Below are 17470 nucleotides of genomic sequence, written 5' to 3'. Positions count from 1 at the left end.
TCGTTGTCAACGTTAGCCTGCCCCTGGGCGCACACAAATCAATAGCCAGGACGTCGTCTGTGTCCAGGACCTGGGCATTATTGCTGTTGACGAGCAATGCGGCATTAGAATAAGTGAGGGTGAAGGGTGGGGCTGGGGTCTCTCCTCTCACGCCAGTTTGATGTACTACTCTGTGACGGGTGTTGCTACACAAAAGGAGAAGATAGGCGGTGTTAACCCATTCAATCTGGGAACGCAGCTGTGTCATTTTAGAGCTACAACCATTATTTTGTACTTTGGCTATTCAAAAATAGCAGATTTACAAGCTGCCGCGCTACGAGCTTGTAGATCTGCTAGTTTTTGAAAAATCGTGAACATTTGTGCAAATCTTGGCATATATTTTTTTTAAAGCGAACTCAAATAACTAAGAATAACTCAAATCTTTGCTTCTGGGGGTCCCTGGAACAAAATATTTTACAAATGTTCACTTTAATGTTTCACAAATTTTCAAGTTTTGTCAAAAATAGCAGATCTACAAGCTCGTAGCGCAGCACTCGGTGCCGTCCTATGAACTTGTATATCTGCTATTTAGCCAAAGAAATCTTAAAATGACACAGATGCTTTCCCGGTCTTAATGGGTTAAAAGGGAAATTCAGCTCATATGAACAGAATACAAACTAGCAAATAGAGACCTAACAAAGATAATATACACTGATAAATGTCACATACATTTAAATTGAAACACTGATCATGCGTATGACTCCAATCCACAAAATTAGTTCAACAATAGTTCTACTGGCCTTTAGTCTTTCTAATGGTGGCTCCCTCTTGTGTCTTTTGTCTCCATGCTCTATTCGTGTACTCTGTCTACACCACTAAATGTTTTTCGCCTTAATAGCTTTGATAAAAATAAGTCAATAAAGTGATGAGTTGCTCACTGTGTATGTGGAGTCGTGTGGACTCAACCAGTCTTAAGTAAAACAGGACTTTTTAAGCACAGCTGTGTGTATCTGTGTGTAAGAGTGTGTGAGAAAAGGTGAGAGTGAGAGAGAGAGAGAGAGAGAGAGACCGAGTACTATAACCTATTCCTTGTAAAGTCAGAATACACGAGGGACAAAGATGAAAAGTGCATCATAATAATGATAATATAGAAAAGGAGAATTTACACTTCACAGAAACAGAGATGAGAGAACCGACAGACAAATGCAGTAGAGAAGGTGGAAAACATACTACAGAGAGAGTTGGAGAAGAGGGAAAGACATTTGCTCCAGTATTTTATTGGTCCAGTGTTGTTTTGCTTTTTTTTTTTACATTTACATTTTAAGCTGATTTATACTTCACCGTCGGTGTTGTGTGGCAAAAGAAGCCAACCTACAAGCTCACAACGTGTCACAAGATCACAAATCTACTGTTTTCGCCGTGTGACACTGTCGTATGACGGAGTATAAATGAGCAGAGCAAGCGGAGGGGCAGAGGGGCTCCTGCTTGTAGCTTTGTAATGAGAGCTAGACCCGAACGGCTCTGGGGACGGGGAGAGTGAGCGCACGGAAGACGATCCGAAACAGAGGTTCCTCCTGAATTAAAAGCTGGCTGATTATCATATTATTAACATTGAAATCTCCTGCACTATAAGTGCTACATTTGCAGGAACCAATTATGTGCAACCCGTGCCAAAATTCTGGTCCTGAACATTACAATGACGGCTCTAGATGCCCCGACAGATAGAAAGCAAAGCAGCAATGAAGCGTCATGTGAGGCCACTTGTTCACCATAACTGCACCAAAATTATTCTCTTGATCCGCACCGACCCAAATGGAACGAGGGAGGTACCACTGACACCATAATACACAAGCACACACACACATACTGTTTTATACTGTTCACTTTGGTGTTCAACTCTCTTACTTTTCTCTCCGTTCCACCTGTAATCGGACAGGCAAGGCTGAGCTCTTGAACTTAATGTCATATAGAATAGAGTAATCTTGTATGTCATTCTCCTCAACTACATGTTGTACCATTTAAAGCACTAACATCACCAACTAATTCAATAGGTGCAAAGGAAGATGGGACTACTATGGTATGGAATGGTCAAACAAGTGAAAACACAAACAAACATACACAGTACACTGCAATAATACACGTCTGAACTCAGCAATGCCTGGGTGCCATATACAGTACTGTGTACAATCATATTTTGGTGGTATGTGCCATGTGTCGATGCACAAAAATAGAGCTATGCTCTGCAAGATGCGTCAACAACCCTTGACGCACCCAATATTTGACATCTCCAGTGTGTCTACAGTCGGTAAAAACAATGGGTGGGTGCATTACCTGAGAGTTGTTTTTTGACCCATTTTATGACTTTTATGATTCAGAAATCAGTGGGTGAGGAATCCCAGATGCTGTGCCCGTGCTTACATATTTAGCAATATGCCAATCAATACATTCAATGAGTTTCATGGGTTACGTGTGTGTGAGTGTGTGAGAAACGTGTTTGATATCAGAGAGATGTACAGCGCAGAACGGCTGAACTGCACAGACATCACCAAACATATTTGTGGGTCTCGTAAAAAGTTTGATTGAGGTTTTTACGTGCAAATGGGCTTCATTTTATAGCAGTAATAACCATTTAAAGAGAGAGTACCCATGTCCCCTCACATATCCCCCTTCCTGCTCATAGTTAGTTTCACCATCTGTTCTACAGCAGGCCGCTGTATTATCACCAATCCTGCTTTGGGACCATTTTTTCCCTTTTATCTCTTTCATGGCTACAGGAGATAATAGTGATGATTCACCTAAACTATTTCGACTGTCCTAAGGCATGGAAGAAAAACAAAACAAAAAAACAATGCCGTCAACAGGCATTCACACACTAGAGAGAGCAGGTTAATCCAGGTGAACACTGAGGTGCCTTATTGATTTCACCTGTTAAATACACTTCAGTCCCTTCAGGGGTGATGTCAATAAAATGGTGGATGCAGCTCATGTGATGTTTAAAGTGATGTTGATCTGCGGTCGAACCTCAGGTCGTATAGCTCTCTGGCCATGACATGCTGCTGTGCTCCGAGACTGAGGAATAGGAAATGGACTTTTTTTCTCTCTCCATTCACTGTAATTGGATGCTGAAACAGGTCAACACGTTCAACACATATAACAAATGCAAACAATAAGTAAAAAGACTATTTTTTATTTACATAGGCAGAAGTGACTTTAGCTATTGTGACTATAGCTTTTGGCTATGTGATAAAAGTGTGATTTTGAGACATGTTTCAGGCATGCAATGAAAAAACAGTCAGAGAGGAAAAAAAATCACTAGATCAATAGACATGGACATTCATCTTTGCAGGGTACCTTTACAATGAGAGTGCATTTTACTCACGATACACACTCCTCTCCCAATATATTTTCCTCTCAATTTGTGGTGCGTCAGCTCTATCTCAGTTGCATATTTATTATGTTATGTGTTCAAGGTGTGACAATCAGTGACACCCATCATGTTTGTTACTCCAGTGTGGACCGTATCCCCACAGACCTTACTGTCAATGTGAGACAACCTCTGAGACAGTATTTAGACATTGTCACAGTGTCACAACAGTGTTACTGCTGTATATTAACTATTCAGTCTACTGGGAAATGTCTTACTGCATCCTTGTAAGTCCTCAATGTCCATGCATGTTGTGGGTAATCCTGTGTGACAATTATTATGCTGGGTTGTCCAGGCAAATCCCATTTACTCCATATTTGGCCATTAGGTGGCCTAAGTGGTTATGCTTCTGATGATAACGATAATTTAATTGTTTTATGTTTTAAGGATATAGACCATGTGATACTGCAACTCTCTAAAACAAAATATTTTAGCTAAGGGTACTACTGTGGACTCACTCTCATCTCCGCTTTGAGCCGAGGAGTTAGCATAAAAATGCAAATGAGATTGCTTTAACATTAATGAGCCATGTGTCTTACAGGCCCTTCAAAGCAAAGATAATCTCTTAAATCTGCTCCAAGCATTATCAGTCTTCCCACTATTAAACCACTAAACTATAGAAACGAGAAAAAAAAGGAAAAAAAAACATTGTTTTTCTTCCTTAACCACCAATAAAAACACAGTGCGCTAAAGCCTGCGTTTGACGCTCAGGATTGGCTGCGATGCCCAGCCAAAAATATTAGGCTGATTGGTTGTTGCTAAGCAGTAGGTATTCTGAGAGGGTGTCGTCTTGGTGCTGCGTTGATTCTGCTGGTCCCGCCTCCCTCCACTCCACTCCACCCCCTCCCTCATCCCTCAAGTCATGCTGTGAATGTAAAAAGTGCTGGGAGAAGTCATTGAGAGCGCTACGAGTTCAACTTCACACAGGGTGAAAAAATGAGACAGAGAGAGAAGGAGGGTTTAATTTCAAGGAAGATCAAAGCCCCTTGGTTGAGCCTTTGTACTCTAGATAAAGGATGGGGCAGACGGGGTAGGGGGGGGGTTTAGCTCTACAACTTAGGTAACATGAAGGCAATAAAGAGAAATAAATTGTGTTAGGAAGGGGGAAGGGAGGAATATTGATATAATAGAAGTACTACAGAAGATGAGAAGATAACTGAAGAAAATAATCCAACATACAAACAAAAAACAACAACAACAACATCTCGTTTAGATCTGGAGGCAATTTATTTTCCATGTCTGTGATGGCCTGGAGCCATCGCCTCCCTGCTCGTCACCAAAGGGACAGTGTAACACGCAGCCCATGGGCTGTTGCCGAGCGTCATAGGCTCAGGGGCAGCAGTGTGGATGAAACAGATGTTCGAGCGAGAGGCAGAGTAAACAAAACGAAGCTACAGAATAAAGCCTTGTTAGCACCCTGAACCCTGTGACGCTGTCAAAAGTGTCATAATAGCGCCGAGTGCTTCTTCAATCACAAGGCGTCTGCCAGTGCGAGGAGGCAATTACCCCTCTGCTTTCAGCCCAGGCACACCGCTCCTCGGAGAGCCTGGGAGCTCAATATGCGCACACACAGGCTGGTAAACACGCTCCATTGAAAGAAACATACCAGGATGTTTACACAGGGCCAGAGTCTCCAAGGAGCGGGGAACCAGTTGAGTCAGACCAATCGCAGCAGCCCTGCCTGAAGCCCGGTCCCTCCAATCACAGCACCGTTTTTCTCCTACTTGCTCGGCCAATGGGTTGGGGAGGTGTACAGAATGTGGGCCAATGGCAGAGGGGTCTGGCTGTAACCATGCAACAGCCGTGGTGGTTACATGCCGGAGTGTGGAGCGCTGCTGCAGCCGCGCGGCTGACAGTCAGCCCGCCACGCAGCCACCGGGATGCAGCAGCAGAAAAATACGAGAGCATGGGGAGCACGTGGGGGAAAGTTATGGATGTGGCGCAGAGCCGGCCGCACCCTGCTAGATGGGCTGCACTGGCAGCAGAGAGAATGAGAGTGCGGTGCACGTCCTGTGGATTATGATCTGATATTGATCAAACCTTAAGCACTGAAACCGTCAATTTACTCACTATAGCAGGTTTTTAGGAAGTCGAAAGTACAACTTTTTAAGAGTTCTTTCCAGCCAATTAGGATAACTATAGTAGCAGTATACTAGGTCTTCTAAGGAATGTGGTTCACATAAACAACACTATATTTAAAGGCTTGATCTTAAGTCAGATAATTACTAGATTAAATACAATGTAAGACTTAACGCTCTTGCAGACAATTCTCAGTCCACAGCATTATTGCACACTCAAAGATAAGTTGGTCATTGATGGAAATATTTTGCCTTGGATTTATCTGTGTTGTGTAAAAATGATTATCGATTTAAGAACATTTTTCTCAGAGGTAGGGTCATTTAAGATTTCACACAGGCAAAACTCCTACAAACAACAGGAATGATAATCAGATTACAAATGGGAGAGAGCTACACAGGAACATCAGTGGTCTGTCAGCTCTGATGGGCTTCATGTAACTGCCCACAACAACATAGTAAATAAAAACTAGTCAAATGCCTGTAATTAGGCTGAAGCGAGGCTTAACTGGAATTAATCAACAGACTTTCGACATGTGGTCTGTTTTATAAAATCTTCAAAAAGCCAACAGACAGAGGCAAAGAACCATCTGGATGTTTGCTGCAGACCACTGGGTGTGGTTTCAGAAAAACTTCCAGATACCAACAACAGAAAGCTTGCGCTCATCCCTCCCTTCCTCTTGCACAACAAACTCATGCTCGCCCTCTCCCCAACCCAAAGCGCCTTGCACGTGGTTGAATCCAAACTCTATGGCGCCACGCTCCTGGCAACTGATTGGCCTGGCGGCCACTCTGATCTAGCGATCCGATTCGTTGTTGCTAAGCAGTGAGGAGCTATCCACAGGACAACAGTGAAGTGTGGTCCTACTAACCGCCGGTTTACTCCCTCTGTTTTCATCCCTCTCTCCCCACTATCTCTCTCTCTCTCTGCTTCCCTCCGTCTTACTCCCATCGCTAATATCCTACCTTTCCCCTCTGCTCCTCCCATACTGCAGTGCTATAGGGTGGGTCCTAACAAGTACCAAAACAGTAGCTATTAAGAGTTAATCATTACTCCAGTACAATGTTTTCTGATGCCCACATTAAAGCGTCAACTGTTCAGTAGTGGTACTAAACACAGGAACAAACCAGGAGAGTTTTGCATCTAAGCTTGCATTCTACGGCTGACGTTTTTTCTCATCAAGTGAACAACGACTTTCAGAATGTTGTTTTCAGAAAGACTACGGTGTCACGATGCTGGAGCACAATTTCAATGCAACGTTGTCTACACATGATGACTTTAATTATTATTTTTTATACATTTTAAATACTGTCAAAAGAAGAAAAAGAACAGGAAAAACGAATTATATAATTGCCTATAACAACAACAAGTGATTTAAAAGATGAAAATGAACTGGCCAGCCTCGACTCCTCAGCCATGGAGAGGTATGGGCTACACACGTGGTCTGTATTTTATGGTACGTGCAGTTTTGTGGAACTTGTCCTGAGGGAGTCCAGAGCAACTTCCGAGCCACACGGAGCCACACGGAGCCACACCTTACTCTCCGGTCTACGTCACCACGACCTGTCATTTTGGGGACAGGTTTCTATTAATAAAACCCACAACATCTCCCCGGTTACAAGAACCTCTCCTGAAGCAAAGGAAAGGGGGGGAAAAAAACAAGGACGTGAACTCTCTCCCTCCCCCCCCAAAAAATCCTCTCCTCTCCTCTTCCTTTCCCACTCCCTACAGCCAGACCCAGCGCAGTTGGACCAACTCAAATTCCGAACACTACCCCTCCGCTCTGACATAATTGGCCGACAAAAGTTGCCCGGCACCGGGCCCTGCTGATTGGCTGTTGCTAAGCAGTCGGCTGTGGTGGGAGCCAGCCGGCAAGTGGCAGCCCAGAAGAGCTGTTGTAGTAGCTACAGTACAAGCCCTGAGGGGGCGAGGAGGAGGAGGGAGGAGGGAGGGAAGGAGGAGAATGGAAGGATGGAGGGAGCGAGTGAGGATGGGAGGAAGGGTGGAGGTGGAGTGGTGGGAGTTCAAACAACGGCACCAGTGAGACGTCCTCTGGTTCCTCTCACCTCAGAGCGATCCCTGAGGTGAAGGAGGTCCCCGCAGAGCGAGCACTCGTCTGACAGAGGCATCAAACCATCAGGCACCATCATGCAAGATTCAAACACACACACACGGCAGGGGGTTTGTTTGACACTCTCTGTCTCTCTCACACATACATATACAATAAGCACACAGCCGAATGTTCATACAAAGCTTTCACAAACATGCCCGGGCGGACCTTAGCACTCTCTCTCTCTCACACACACACACACACACACACACACACACACACACACACAAGTGTACCCATACATGCACTGTAATATTTTTTTAACTCTCACTCCAACACACACTCACAGGCAGACGCTCACATGCGTACAGCTGAATGGAATGGATGTAAACAACAAGCTTTCAAAGCTGTGTTTTCTATACAGATAGAGACAGTGAGGTGAGGTGACATCCATCAGATCAACACAACAGCAGCTCGCTGCAAAGCACACAGCACATCAAAGTCAACATGTGGATTATTTATAGATGATAGGGTACAGTAGCAGAGACACAGGAAATACAACAGAATATGAAACTGACACAAAAAAAAACTTTAAATATAGACATCTGAGTGGAAAAAACACATGTGGTTGAAGTCTCCAAAGTTAGAAGAGAAGAAAGAAAGACAGAAGCATGAATGAAAGAACGTAAAGAAATGACGAAATACATGACGAAAGAAAGAAATGAAGAAAGAAAGAAAGATTAATACTAAACAAATGAAAAAGACTAAACAAAGAATACGAGCGAAAGAAAGATGAAAAGGAATAAAGAAAATAATAACATGTCTGTTAAAGTGTAAAATAAATACATATTTTAACTCAACCAGGATCTTACCAGCCATGTTGTGCTAAAGTGCAAAAGTAATTTTGACATAAATGAGAAAAGAAAGAGTGCCATGAATCATTGTGTACAAAACAGTCAATTAAAATACACTTCCAGCTGAAGTGCATCATAAGTGTGTAGTTCTTATCACAGGCTTTGTGGCACATGTACTGTACATGGTCAGTGTTTGACTACAGATATCAAAGCTGTTGCTGTACCCTTGAAAAGGACATTGAGAATGGGCGAGGAGTTTTCAAAGGTTTGGCATTTATTTTGTATTGTGGAGAGGCATGCTTCTCAAAAACTGTCAAACTCATCTAATTGGTTTACACTAAATCAATATAAACAGAAGAGGTAACATAGGAAAATGTGTGCAAGAGAGAAAAGAGATGCAAGGGAGTGCATGTGTGTGAGAGGGAGGAAGATTTAAGAAGGTTAATTTGAGGAACAAAGTTATCTAAACTGAGTTTAGATAACTCTTATTTTTATTTTAATATAACAAACAAGGAAAAGGGTAACAGTAAATCAATCTGGGAAAATATTTATAATCTCGCAGGGAGTGACCAAAACATTTTAGATTTTCAGCTTTTATTTTTGAGTGCGACGCTCATTTTTTACTGTCTGCAAGAGGCTAGCCATCTATGAGAGGGTCGGTTTGTTCAGCGAACATAGTTAATAAAGTCCTTTTGCAGACTTACTTACAACGTACAAAGGACAGGGTCGATGGAGAGGACAGCCAATGTAGAGAAGAAATGAAGTGGTCATGCACACTATCTTCCTTTATGAAGACATTACAATGTATTTGATTCAGACAGGTACCTGATGAATGTCAGTTGACCAAAAACATTAGTCTTCATATATAGAGGTACTGACATTTATAGGGAGCACATGTGAAGACAGTGTGCGGGACCACTTCTTTTCTTCTCTACCTAGTAAAGTGAACATAAAATCCTCAAGAATGTAATAGAGATTAGAGATTGTACTGTACCATTTTTTCTCTGTGAAACCCGCAACTCAGTGGAACGTCCTACCTGACAACATGAAGAGCTGAAGTTCCATCAGTACTTTGAAATCCTAAATTATAAAGTCTGCTAAAAGCCAGTGAACTCTTCAACCATTGCCTCTATAGTTTGTCTTATGATCATGTCTTCTCATATACGCAAATAATATTGCTTTTAATCTGACATATATACATATGTCATTTCTAGCTGACCGTTGTGTGCGTGCGTATGTACTTTTGTCATTATGTGTCCTGTGTGTTTTTTGCTTCAATGCCGTTTGTTATTGAGCTGTCTTAATTGTGGCCTGCTGAAGGTACTGCAGATGAGAATTAGCTACAGTGTAAGCCAACTCTGATACAGTACATTTATGTTTAACACTGCACATGGTCCCTTAGGAACAAAATACATTAATAAATAGAGGGGGATGCTAAACCAGAGAGCACAGGAAAGAGAAAACATAAGTGAGAGAAAGAGGGAAAGAGACAGACAGGAGCAGAGACACAGAGTGAGAGTGACAGACAGAGAAACAGAAAGTGAGTCCCAACTCCCAAGTGAGAAAGGAAGTGAAAGAGATACACAAACAGTTATGGCTAATTCATACTTTGTAATATTATTACTGTGTCACTTGCCAAAGTAAACTCAGTAAACTTATGGCAGAGAGAGGTAGGTTCAATGAATGTGTAAAGAAATTGGACGTGCAACAAAGGTCTCCAGGCATATTATAGTATATACAGGGAATCAGGAATTGGCATAATTACTCGGTTAACTTGTGAGAAGTGAAAATATTTGTAAAAAAAACTAAACAAGTAATTGAAAAGAAAAAAGATCCAGCCAGAATTGAACCATGGATGTTGAAACTATACATTTCCAGTGAGCGACACGGTCATACTCTGAAGTATAAATAGGATTTAGGGGACCAGGTGTGATTGCAGGTCGTGTTCTCTCCACAGATGTGTCAATGAGGCCCCTTTCTGTCACAGCTAGCCTACTAACAGCCTGGATAGGGAAGGTGTTGACACTAAAGTGAGACCTCACTGTTATCCTCCTCAGTTCATAAAATTAAATGCTATAGAATCTTGATATAGTGTATTTTTTATCACCTGTGAAAAACATTTTATAATTTGTTGTATTCTTTCTTATTTTGATTTAACAGTTTAATTTTCCTTTGTAACATTTAAATGCTCAAGTTCATTATCATTTTGGCACATATAATAACATCCATTCATCTCATCTGCAGTTATGCACTCTATTTTGTAAGTCAACTTTAATCGGTTACAAATACAATTTTAGGAACATGACATTTGCAGAGAAGTGACGACGTGTGTGTGTGTGTGTGTGTGTGTGTGTGTGTGTGTGTGTGTGTGTGTGTGTGTGTGTGTGTGTGTGTGTGTGTGTGTGTGTGTGTGAGAAATAAATAAAAACGACATAGAGAACACAAACACACTCAACTTGTTTGTGTGAATAATATAGAGTGTAGGGTGTGACCAACTGCATAGAGAGGACAGGAGGCTGTGTGGAGTCATTATGTCCCTGCACTAGCCTCCCAGGCAGACCCTCAGACAGGGGAATAGGCTGTTTCTATCAGGGCAAAATGCTTAGCTAATTACTTTCGATTTCCACTTGATACAATACTGACGCTAAGGAAGATGATAATCGGAAGCCTTTGCCTCCTTTTCAACACGGTAACCCCGGCAACACTGCCTTGTATGCGTCTGTGGGGTTTCAGTTGGACACAAACTTTGTTTATTAATTGTGAAAATGACAAACAAAGATTTAACAACCATAAATTGGAACTAAACAAGCTTCTATGGTTGTGATCAACATGTCACATCAGTTGTGACTCTCACAACTTCTTCAGACTATCACTGCAATGGGACTAGCTGGATAAATATGAAGGTCAAATGAAGGGGGGGTGCCTGTATTTTTGGTAAGAACTTCATAAATGTGTCATGTTTACATTGGTCATGGCCATTAATGCCCATTTACTACTACCTCAAAATGTGTTAAAATGTACAAAAGAAAAACAATGTAAATAAAAGGATTATGACAAATGACAATTCCTATTTACATTACTACTAGTCAATGAATGAAGCTATTGTTGTGATTACATTTCCTGAAGCAACTTCAACATATTTGCTGGGGTTCTCTTGAAACTAAGACATTTTCAATTTAAGCAGAAATACATTTCTCATGGCTACCACTGACTAATATGACACACATTTCCAGGCAGCAGGTGTGTTGGTGAAATGTAGGTAATGTACCAAATCTTGGTAGTGATGAGATATTAAAATGTTTCAAAAGGTACGATATCTAAACCCTTTTTAAAAGTTTTATTTGAACGGTCTACTTTTGAGACAGTTTGATTTGTCCACTGAAGAGCCTACTTTTCAGTTTATGTGTATATGTAATGAGGAACTAAATTGGACTCAATCAAGTGGACTCAATCAAGAGGACTCATGCAATTGTAATTTGTAACAGAAGACAATTTAACAACACAAAGACATTGATCAAAATAAATGTCTTATCAGTTTTTACTTTTGAGGTATCAGAACTGCCCTTATATACTATGCCAACCATTAGAGGTAGGTGTCAAACCAACTGTTTACCAAGCAAAACTAAATCGATACTGTAACTGCCCACTGCGTCAATAGCCATGTCTCACTTTAGGGCCAGGAAAAAAAAACAGGCAAGGCTTGTTAAAACAAACAAAACACTAATCTACATTTAGATTTAGCTCCTGGCAATGTATCACGTTCTATAAATTTAAGTTCTATTTTAATGCATTATATGAAAAATTCAACACCAAAAACATTCTCATCTTTAATGTGTCTTCCAACAATGTAACAAGCCATTACTCATCAAATCCTCTACACTCTATAAGTCATTGCTTCCTCTTTAACCAGTGTTATTCAGTATTCTGATGCAGAAAATCCATATACATACTGAACTGACAGGTAAAAGCACTGTTGCAATGCACAGTGAAGGAAGTTTAGAGAAAATGTAACAGTCCTGAGATTCGATACATATCGAATGTCTGCATTTTGTTGATAAATATTGTGATAACAATTTCAAGTCATATTACCCAGCATACTGTGTGGAACTTCTGACCAGCAGCTTGCAGTGAGTAGCCTACATTTAGTGTTATGAAAAGGGGGGTAGGGTACACCCACCTGGTTAAGCATCTCTGCACCAAAGCCAATAACAAATTCCCAGTATGAACTAAGCAGGCAATAAAGTGTCCCGAGTTAGTACAAAATAATGTCCTACGCTTCCCCCTTGTTAATGGTAGAGATGTGCAGAGAAAGTAACACATTGCCAGAACAAAAACATACAGAGTGAGGCAACGTTAAACACTGCCACTGACTAAACCCCTACTGACTCTTATTCCTGCATCAGTTAAACATGCCTAACTGTATTTTGAAACGAGCTTGGCTTCTGATAACACCTTCCTTATCTAGTATCCACCTCATGTAGCAAACCTGGCTGCTGCTGCCTTGTTTATCTAGAACAGCACTCCTGGCGTGTTCTCATGGGGAGAAGTCAGTCACTAGACCTAAGTCTACAACTGTTGTGTGAGTGAGATCCTTATCTGCTTGGAGTTGGAACAACCAAGGTTCACAGTGACATTATTATCATGCACACTGACAATTCTAGGGAATTGGAAAACTACTGATTCACACTTAAGAGTGTGTGCGTGTGTGAGAATTGAATTAAATTGAAATTGTGTGTGAGATAGTGATGGTTCACTTCACTCTCTGTTGGGAATGACTTGAATGCCTACTGACATCAGGGGGATTGGAGGGGTTCATACTTCATGCAGCATGGGAGAGGACGACACCCCGCTGGAACACCAAATTACATCCACTTGGATGTGCCATTGATTTCAACCAAGTTAAATACCCAGTAAGCCTTGTGAAGAAGTAAAAGCATAACTTGCTGTTTCAAAGCAAGTGTTAACGAGCCACCAAATCCTTCCCTAGCTTGACCTTTAAATAGCCACCAGAAAAGCTTTCCTTTTCCACGCAGTCAATTCGAGTGCCATGCCATGACAGTCGCACCAACAACTTGGAGCTGCTTCAAACTGAACTTACTAACACTTGTTTAACACAACTCACAGTAGCGTTGGGTACAGTTCAGAACCACTGGGTGGTGGGCGTTTTGCGACAGTAGTGCTGACATATGCAAATGGTGTCTCATGCAACTGCAGGGGATCATTGCATGCATGCAAGTTGGACACGTTTACATTATACTTATACACACGTATCATACAGTTTATAATCGACATAGCAAGATAACAAACTAAAATGCGTCATATTGAAAACGTTGTCGTACATAGGGGGAAAGTTTCGCTCAGTTCTGCAAACTTCGGTCGATGCACCCATTGCACTGACTGACTAAACCGCGCTATGCCCGGGCATGTGCAGGACTCTGATCAGTGATGTCTGTCAATAGATTATCATCACTTCTCGGGATCCCACTTCTGACACCAGTTGTGAGAATTGATCAGATCAGTTCTCCTACCTTGTTGGTCTGACATTTGCGTCTCCCTCTCCGTACGGTTCGTTGCCCTCCCCGGTGGCCCCGCTCTCGTCGTCCTCGACCGTAACGTCTCCGGTGACCGGGGGGGTGCCTGCTACGTTTTCCAAGCCCCGCTCCATGACATTTTCCTCGGCCAGATATGAGCTCAGGGCGGCGGGGTCCCTCCTCGGCTCCCTCCTGATGGCGGAGCCCTGAGTTAGTTGCGAAGTCCCGATCAGTGTTCTCAGCAGCAGCAGGAGCACCAGGTAAATGCTCACGTTTCCAAAGTGAAACCTCCTTTCCATTTGGAAGACTGGCACATTTAAGTGAGTAGGCGATTTACATGCCCCGTTGGCCTTGTAAATCCTTACACAAACGAGACGAATACAAAATGTACCCCAAAAGAAATGTTGACGCGGCGATCGGGCGATGCAGAAGGCTGGTGTACCCCTTAAAACACGACGCCCTTTCGAATGTATTCTTTATGTAAACATAAACAGCCACTGGGGCACCATGTTATTCCCTTTATACTTAGACTCAAGACTTGCCTTAGTAACGCTAAGTCCCGCCCGTTTCTATAGCAGGATTGGATGGTATAATCCCTGCGGTTATTAAAATGACATGTGAACGGCTCTGATTGCACTTTATTACTGTCAATCTGGCCAACCCGTATACTAAGCACAGTGCGATTGCATCATTCGCCTGTCATTCAAAGAGGCGGGCGCTAGACGGACCAACCCCCCAAACACTGGCTGTGATTGGATACGACCGTTGTCAATACAAGCGACGCATGCGCAGTCCCAGCTTCCACAAAGAACACCAGCGCTTTCAGTGTTGCCAGATTCTGCGAGAGAAATAAGCAACCAGATCTATGAAAACAAGCCCAAAAGAAGTGACGAGGCTACGGCTATTTGAAAATATCGATCTACAAGCTCACAACAACGCGTCGCGATGTGACGTGATGTGACGCGTTGTGAGCTTGTAGATGTGCTATTTTCAACAACAGAAAAATAAGGTAATTTTGAAACATTTTAACAATACAAATCTTGTATGGGGGTCCCTGGCACAACATATTTTCAGATGGGTGAGTCTGTGGACAGTTACATTAATTTGGGGGTCCTTAACATGAAAATGTGTGAGAACCACTGATTTCAACAACATTTAGGAAACAAGCCCAAAATAAGCAACTGCACTTTAGAATCAAGCCCAAAAAAAAACGCAACCCGCAACTACCAATATTTACAAGCAACTTTAAAGAAAAATAAGCCCACAGTCGCTTATAATAAGCGGACATGGCAACAATGAGCGCGTGACGCTAAAACTTTTCCCGGTGGCGTTAACTTGTGATGAAGATGTCATTGGCTAAAAGTGCCCACCCTTCGTCCAATCGGATGACAGAAGTAAAGCAGAGTCAAACCCCATTGGTTGGTTCGCACAGCCGCGAACGACAGCGAAGCTCCCGGTTGGTGCGTCCAGCTGTCATTCGTGTAGTTGCCATACATACGTGTGGGACATCCGAGCCGACAGCGAGCGTCCGACATGAAAACATCAACGTGGCTCCATTCACTGCCTACATTTCCTCTTCCTCATCTGTCACGAGTTTAAAGTCAAACCTGTCCTGGGGGTTATTATTACATAATAACATTAACAGGACAGGTGGGCGCTAGGAACAGTTGGGCACCTCTATGTAAAATTGGCCAATTTGTCTAAAATGTAAAAAAAATATATATATATATTTTTTTTTTGTTGGAAAAATGGTCTTAAGTAGAGTAAAGTATACATGACTAAAACATGCTTAAACATTCAACAATTAAGGTCTAATATTTCTACAATTGCTACAAAACCTGTATCCTGTCATTTGGGGGCATAAACAAGAAGTTGAAGGATAACATTAAGTTTGATAATGTATCGTGCATGTTCACATCATGTATACTTTACATTACTTAAGACCTTTTTTTTTTTTTTTTTTTTACATTTTTGACAAAATACATTGAGGTGCCCAGATATCCCAAGTGCCCACCTATCCTGCATCCAAAATGATTCAAGGGAAGACCCCCTCCGTTTTTACATCACACTCACTTGTAGACAAATTACTGTCACATTGTTACAAAACACCTGGTTAGGCTAACCGATAAAATTTAGTTTAATAATTATGCTCGTTTGTGATGAACATCCTCAAACTTCTGACAGGCTACCTGTTTATTTTTTAGAATCAATCATTTACTACCGCTGTTTACAGTATTAGCTTTGAGGGAACCTAACTTCTCTGGCGCCACCATGTGGACATTAATAGATGGTGTACCCATCAGAAAGTTATAAAATTACTTTTCTTTTTTTATTATCAGTGAGCCGTGGTGTAAAGTAACTAAGTACATTTACTAAAGTACTAACATGTTTAGGTATTTTTTACTTTCCTTGAGTATTGCCAATTTTAAGTACTTTTACTCAACATCTCAGAGGCAAATATTATTCTTTTACTCCACTACAATTATATGAAAACGTTAGTTACTAGTTACTTTGTAGATTTGTATTATTACAAAACATACATTACCCACTTCAGCCCTATATACATTTGGCCATTTGAAAATAGCGGACCTACCAATGAGACACATTGTGAGCTTGTAGAGCTGCTATTTTCAAAATATACATTTTGTACATTTGAAAACTTGTGAAATTGGACATTGTGCATGAAGAGTACTTTTGGTAATTTAAGTACATTTTGATACCAATACTTGTCCTTTACTCTTTTCTACCCGATTGATTGAATACTTTATAGCAGTTTGCAAAAAAAAAGCACAGGAATGTACAGTTCAATACAAGGTCTGCTCAGAGGATTTTAAACCCAAGAAAACCTATGGCTTGTTTCGATTGCGGTCCTGTAACAAAGAGTATTTCTACATTGCAGTATTGATACTTTTACCTAAGTAAAAATGTGAGTACCGTTTCCACCACTGTCAGTGAGTTACCCTGGGCCGTGCCCTTTGTTGTCTTGCATCCACGGCCAGTTGCCGACCAGATACAGCTGCGGTTCGATTCTGGATGTCCGATGTCTTTACATATGCTATTTTGGCTAAAGTTCTCCTCTGAAAAGGGATGCTAGGGTTCAAGTGGTTAAGGTAAAAAACAAAATCATATCACACAAAGATTTGGCAGACCCCCTGTAGTGACTCTGAGGACCCCCTAGGGGTCCCAGAACCCCTGTTGAAGACCCCTGCTCTATCCTAAATGAAGTCATAACTACCCAAAAGTGTGAGAAGACAAAATGATTGCTAAAGTAGTCCTATATTCACTGTTAGCTGACAAAATAGCATATTTTGAGTAGTTATAATACTGTAGGCCTATATTAACACTGGATAGATCGATATAATTAATACAAATTGAGCCGTGTGTGGAGAACATTAAACCATATACGTGTGTGTGTGTGTGTGTGTGTGTGTGTGTGTGTGTGTGTGTGTGTGTGTGTGTGTGTGTGTGTGTGTGTGTGTGTGTGTGTGTTCTTCTGAGGCTTCTCACATACACACGCAAATAGAATGAATTTAAATGGAGCCATATACCGTAATAC

At 41.6% G+C, this 17470-nt stretch overlaps 1 protein-coding gene across 1 annotated transcript in view; it reads right to left on the bottom strand.

The window, feature by feature from the left end:
- Positions 1-14471, bottom strand: part of eif2ak3 (eukaryotic translation initiation factor 2-alpha kinase 3) — a 46060-nt gene extending 31589 nt beyond the window's left edge. The window contains exon 1 of the mRNA XM_084045528.1: positions 13912-14471. Coding sequence (XP_083901654.1) covers positions 13912-14213 — 302 coding nt within the window. The 5' untranslated portion in view covers positions 14214-14471. The remainder of the gene's footprint in view (positions 1-13911) is intronic.
- Between the last annotated feature and the right edge of the window lie 2999 nt (positions 14472-17470).

Source organism: Gymnoscopelus microlampas (genome assembly GCF_963454915.1).
Source record: "Gymnoscopelus microlampas genome assembly, chromosome: 20".
Lineage (NCBI taxonomy): Eukaryota > Metazoa > Chordata > Actinopteri > Myctophiformes > Myctophidae > Gymnoscopelus > Gymnoscopelus microlampas.
This window is presented reverse-complemented; position numbering and strand designations above follow the sequence as displayed.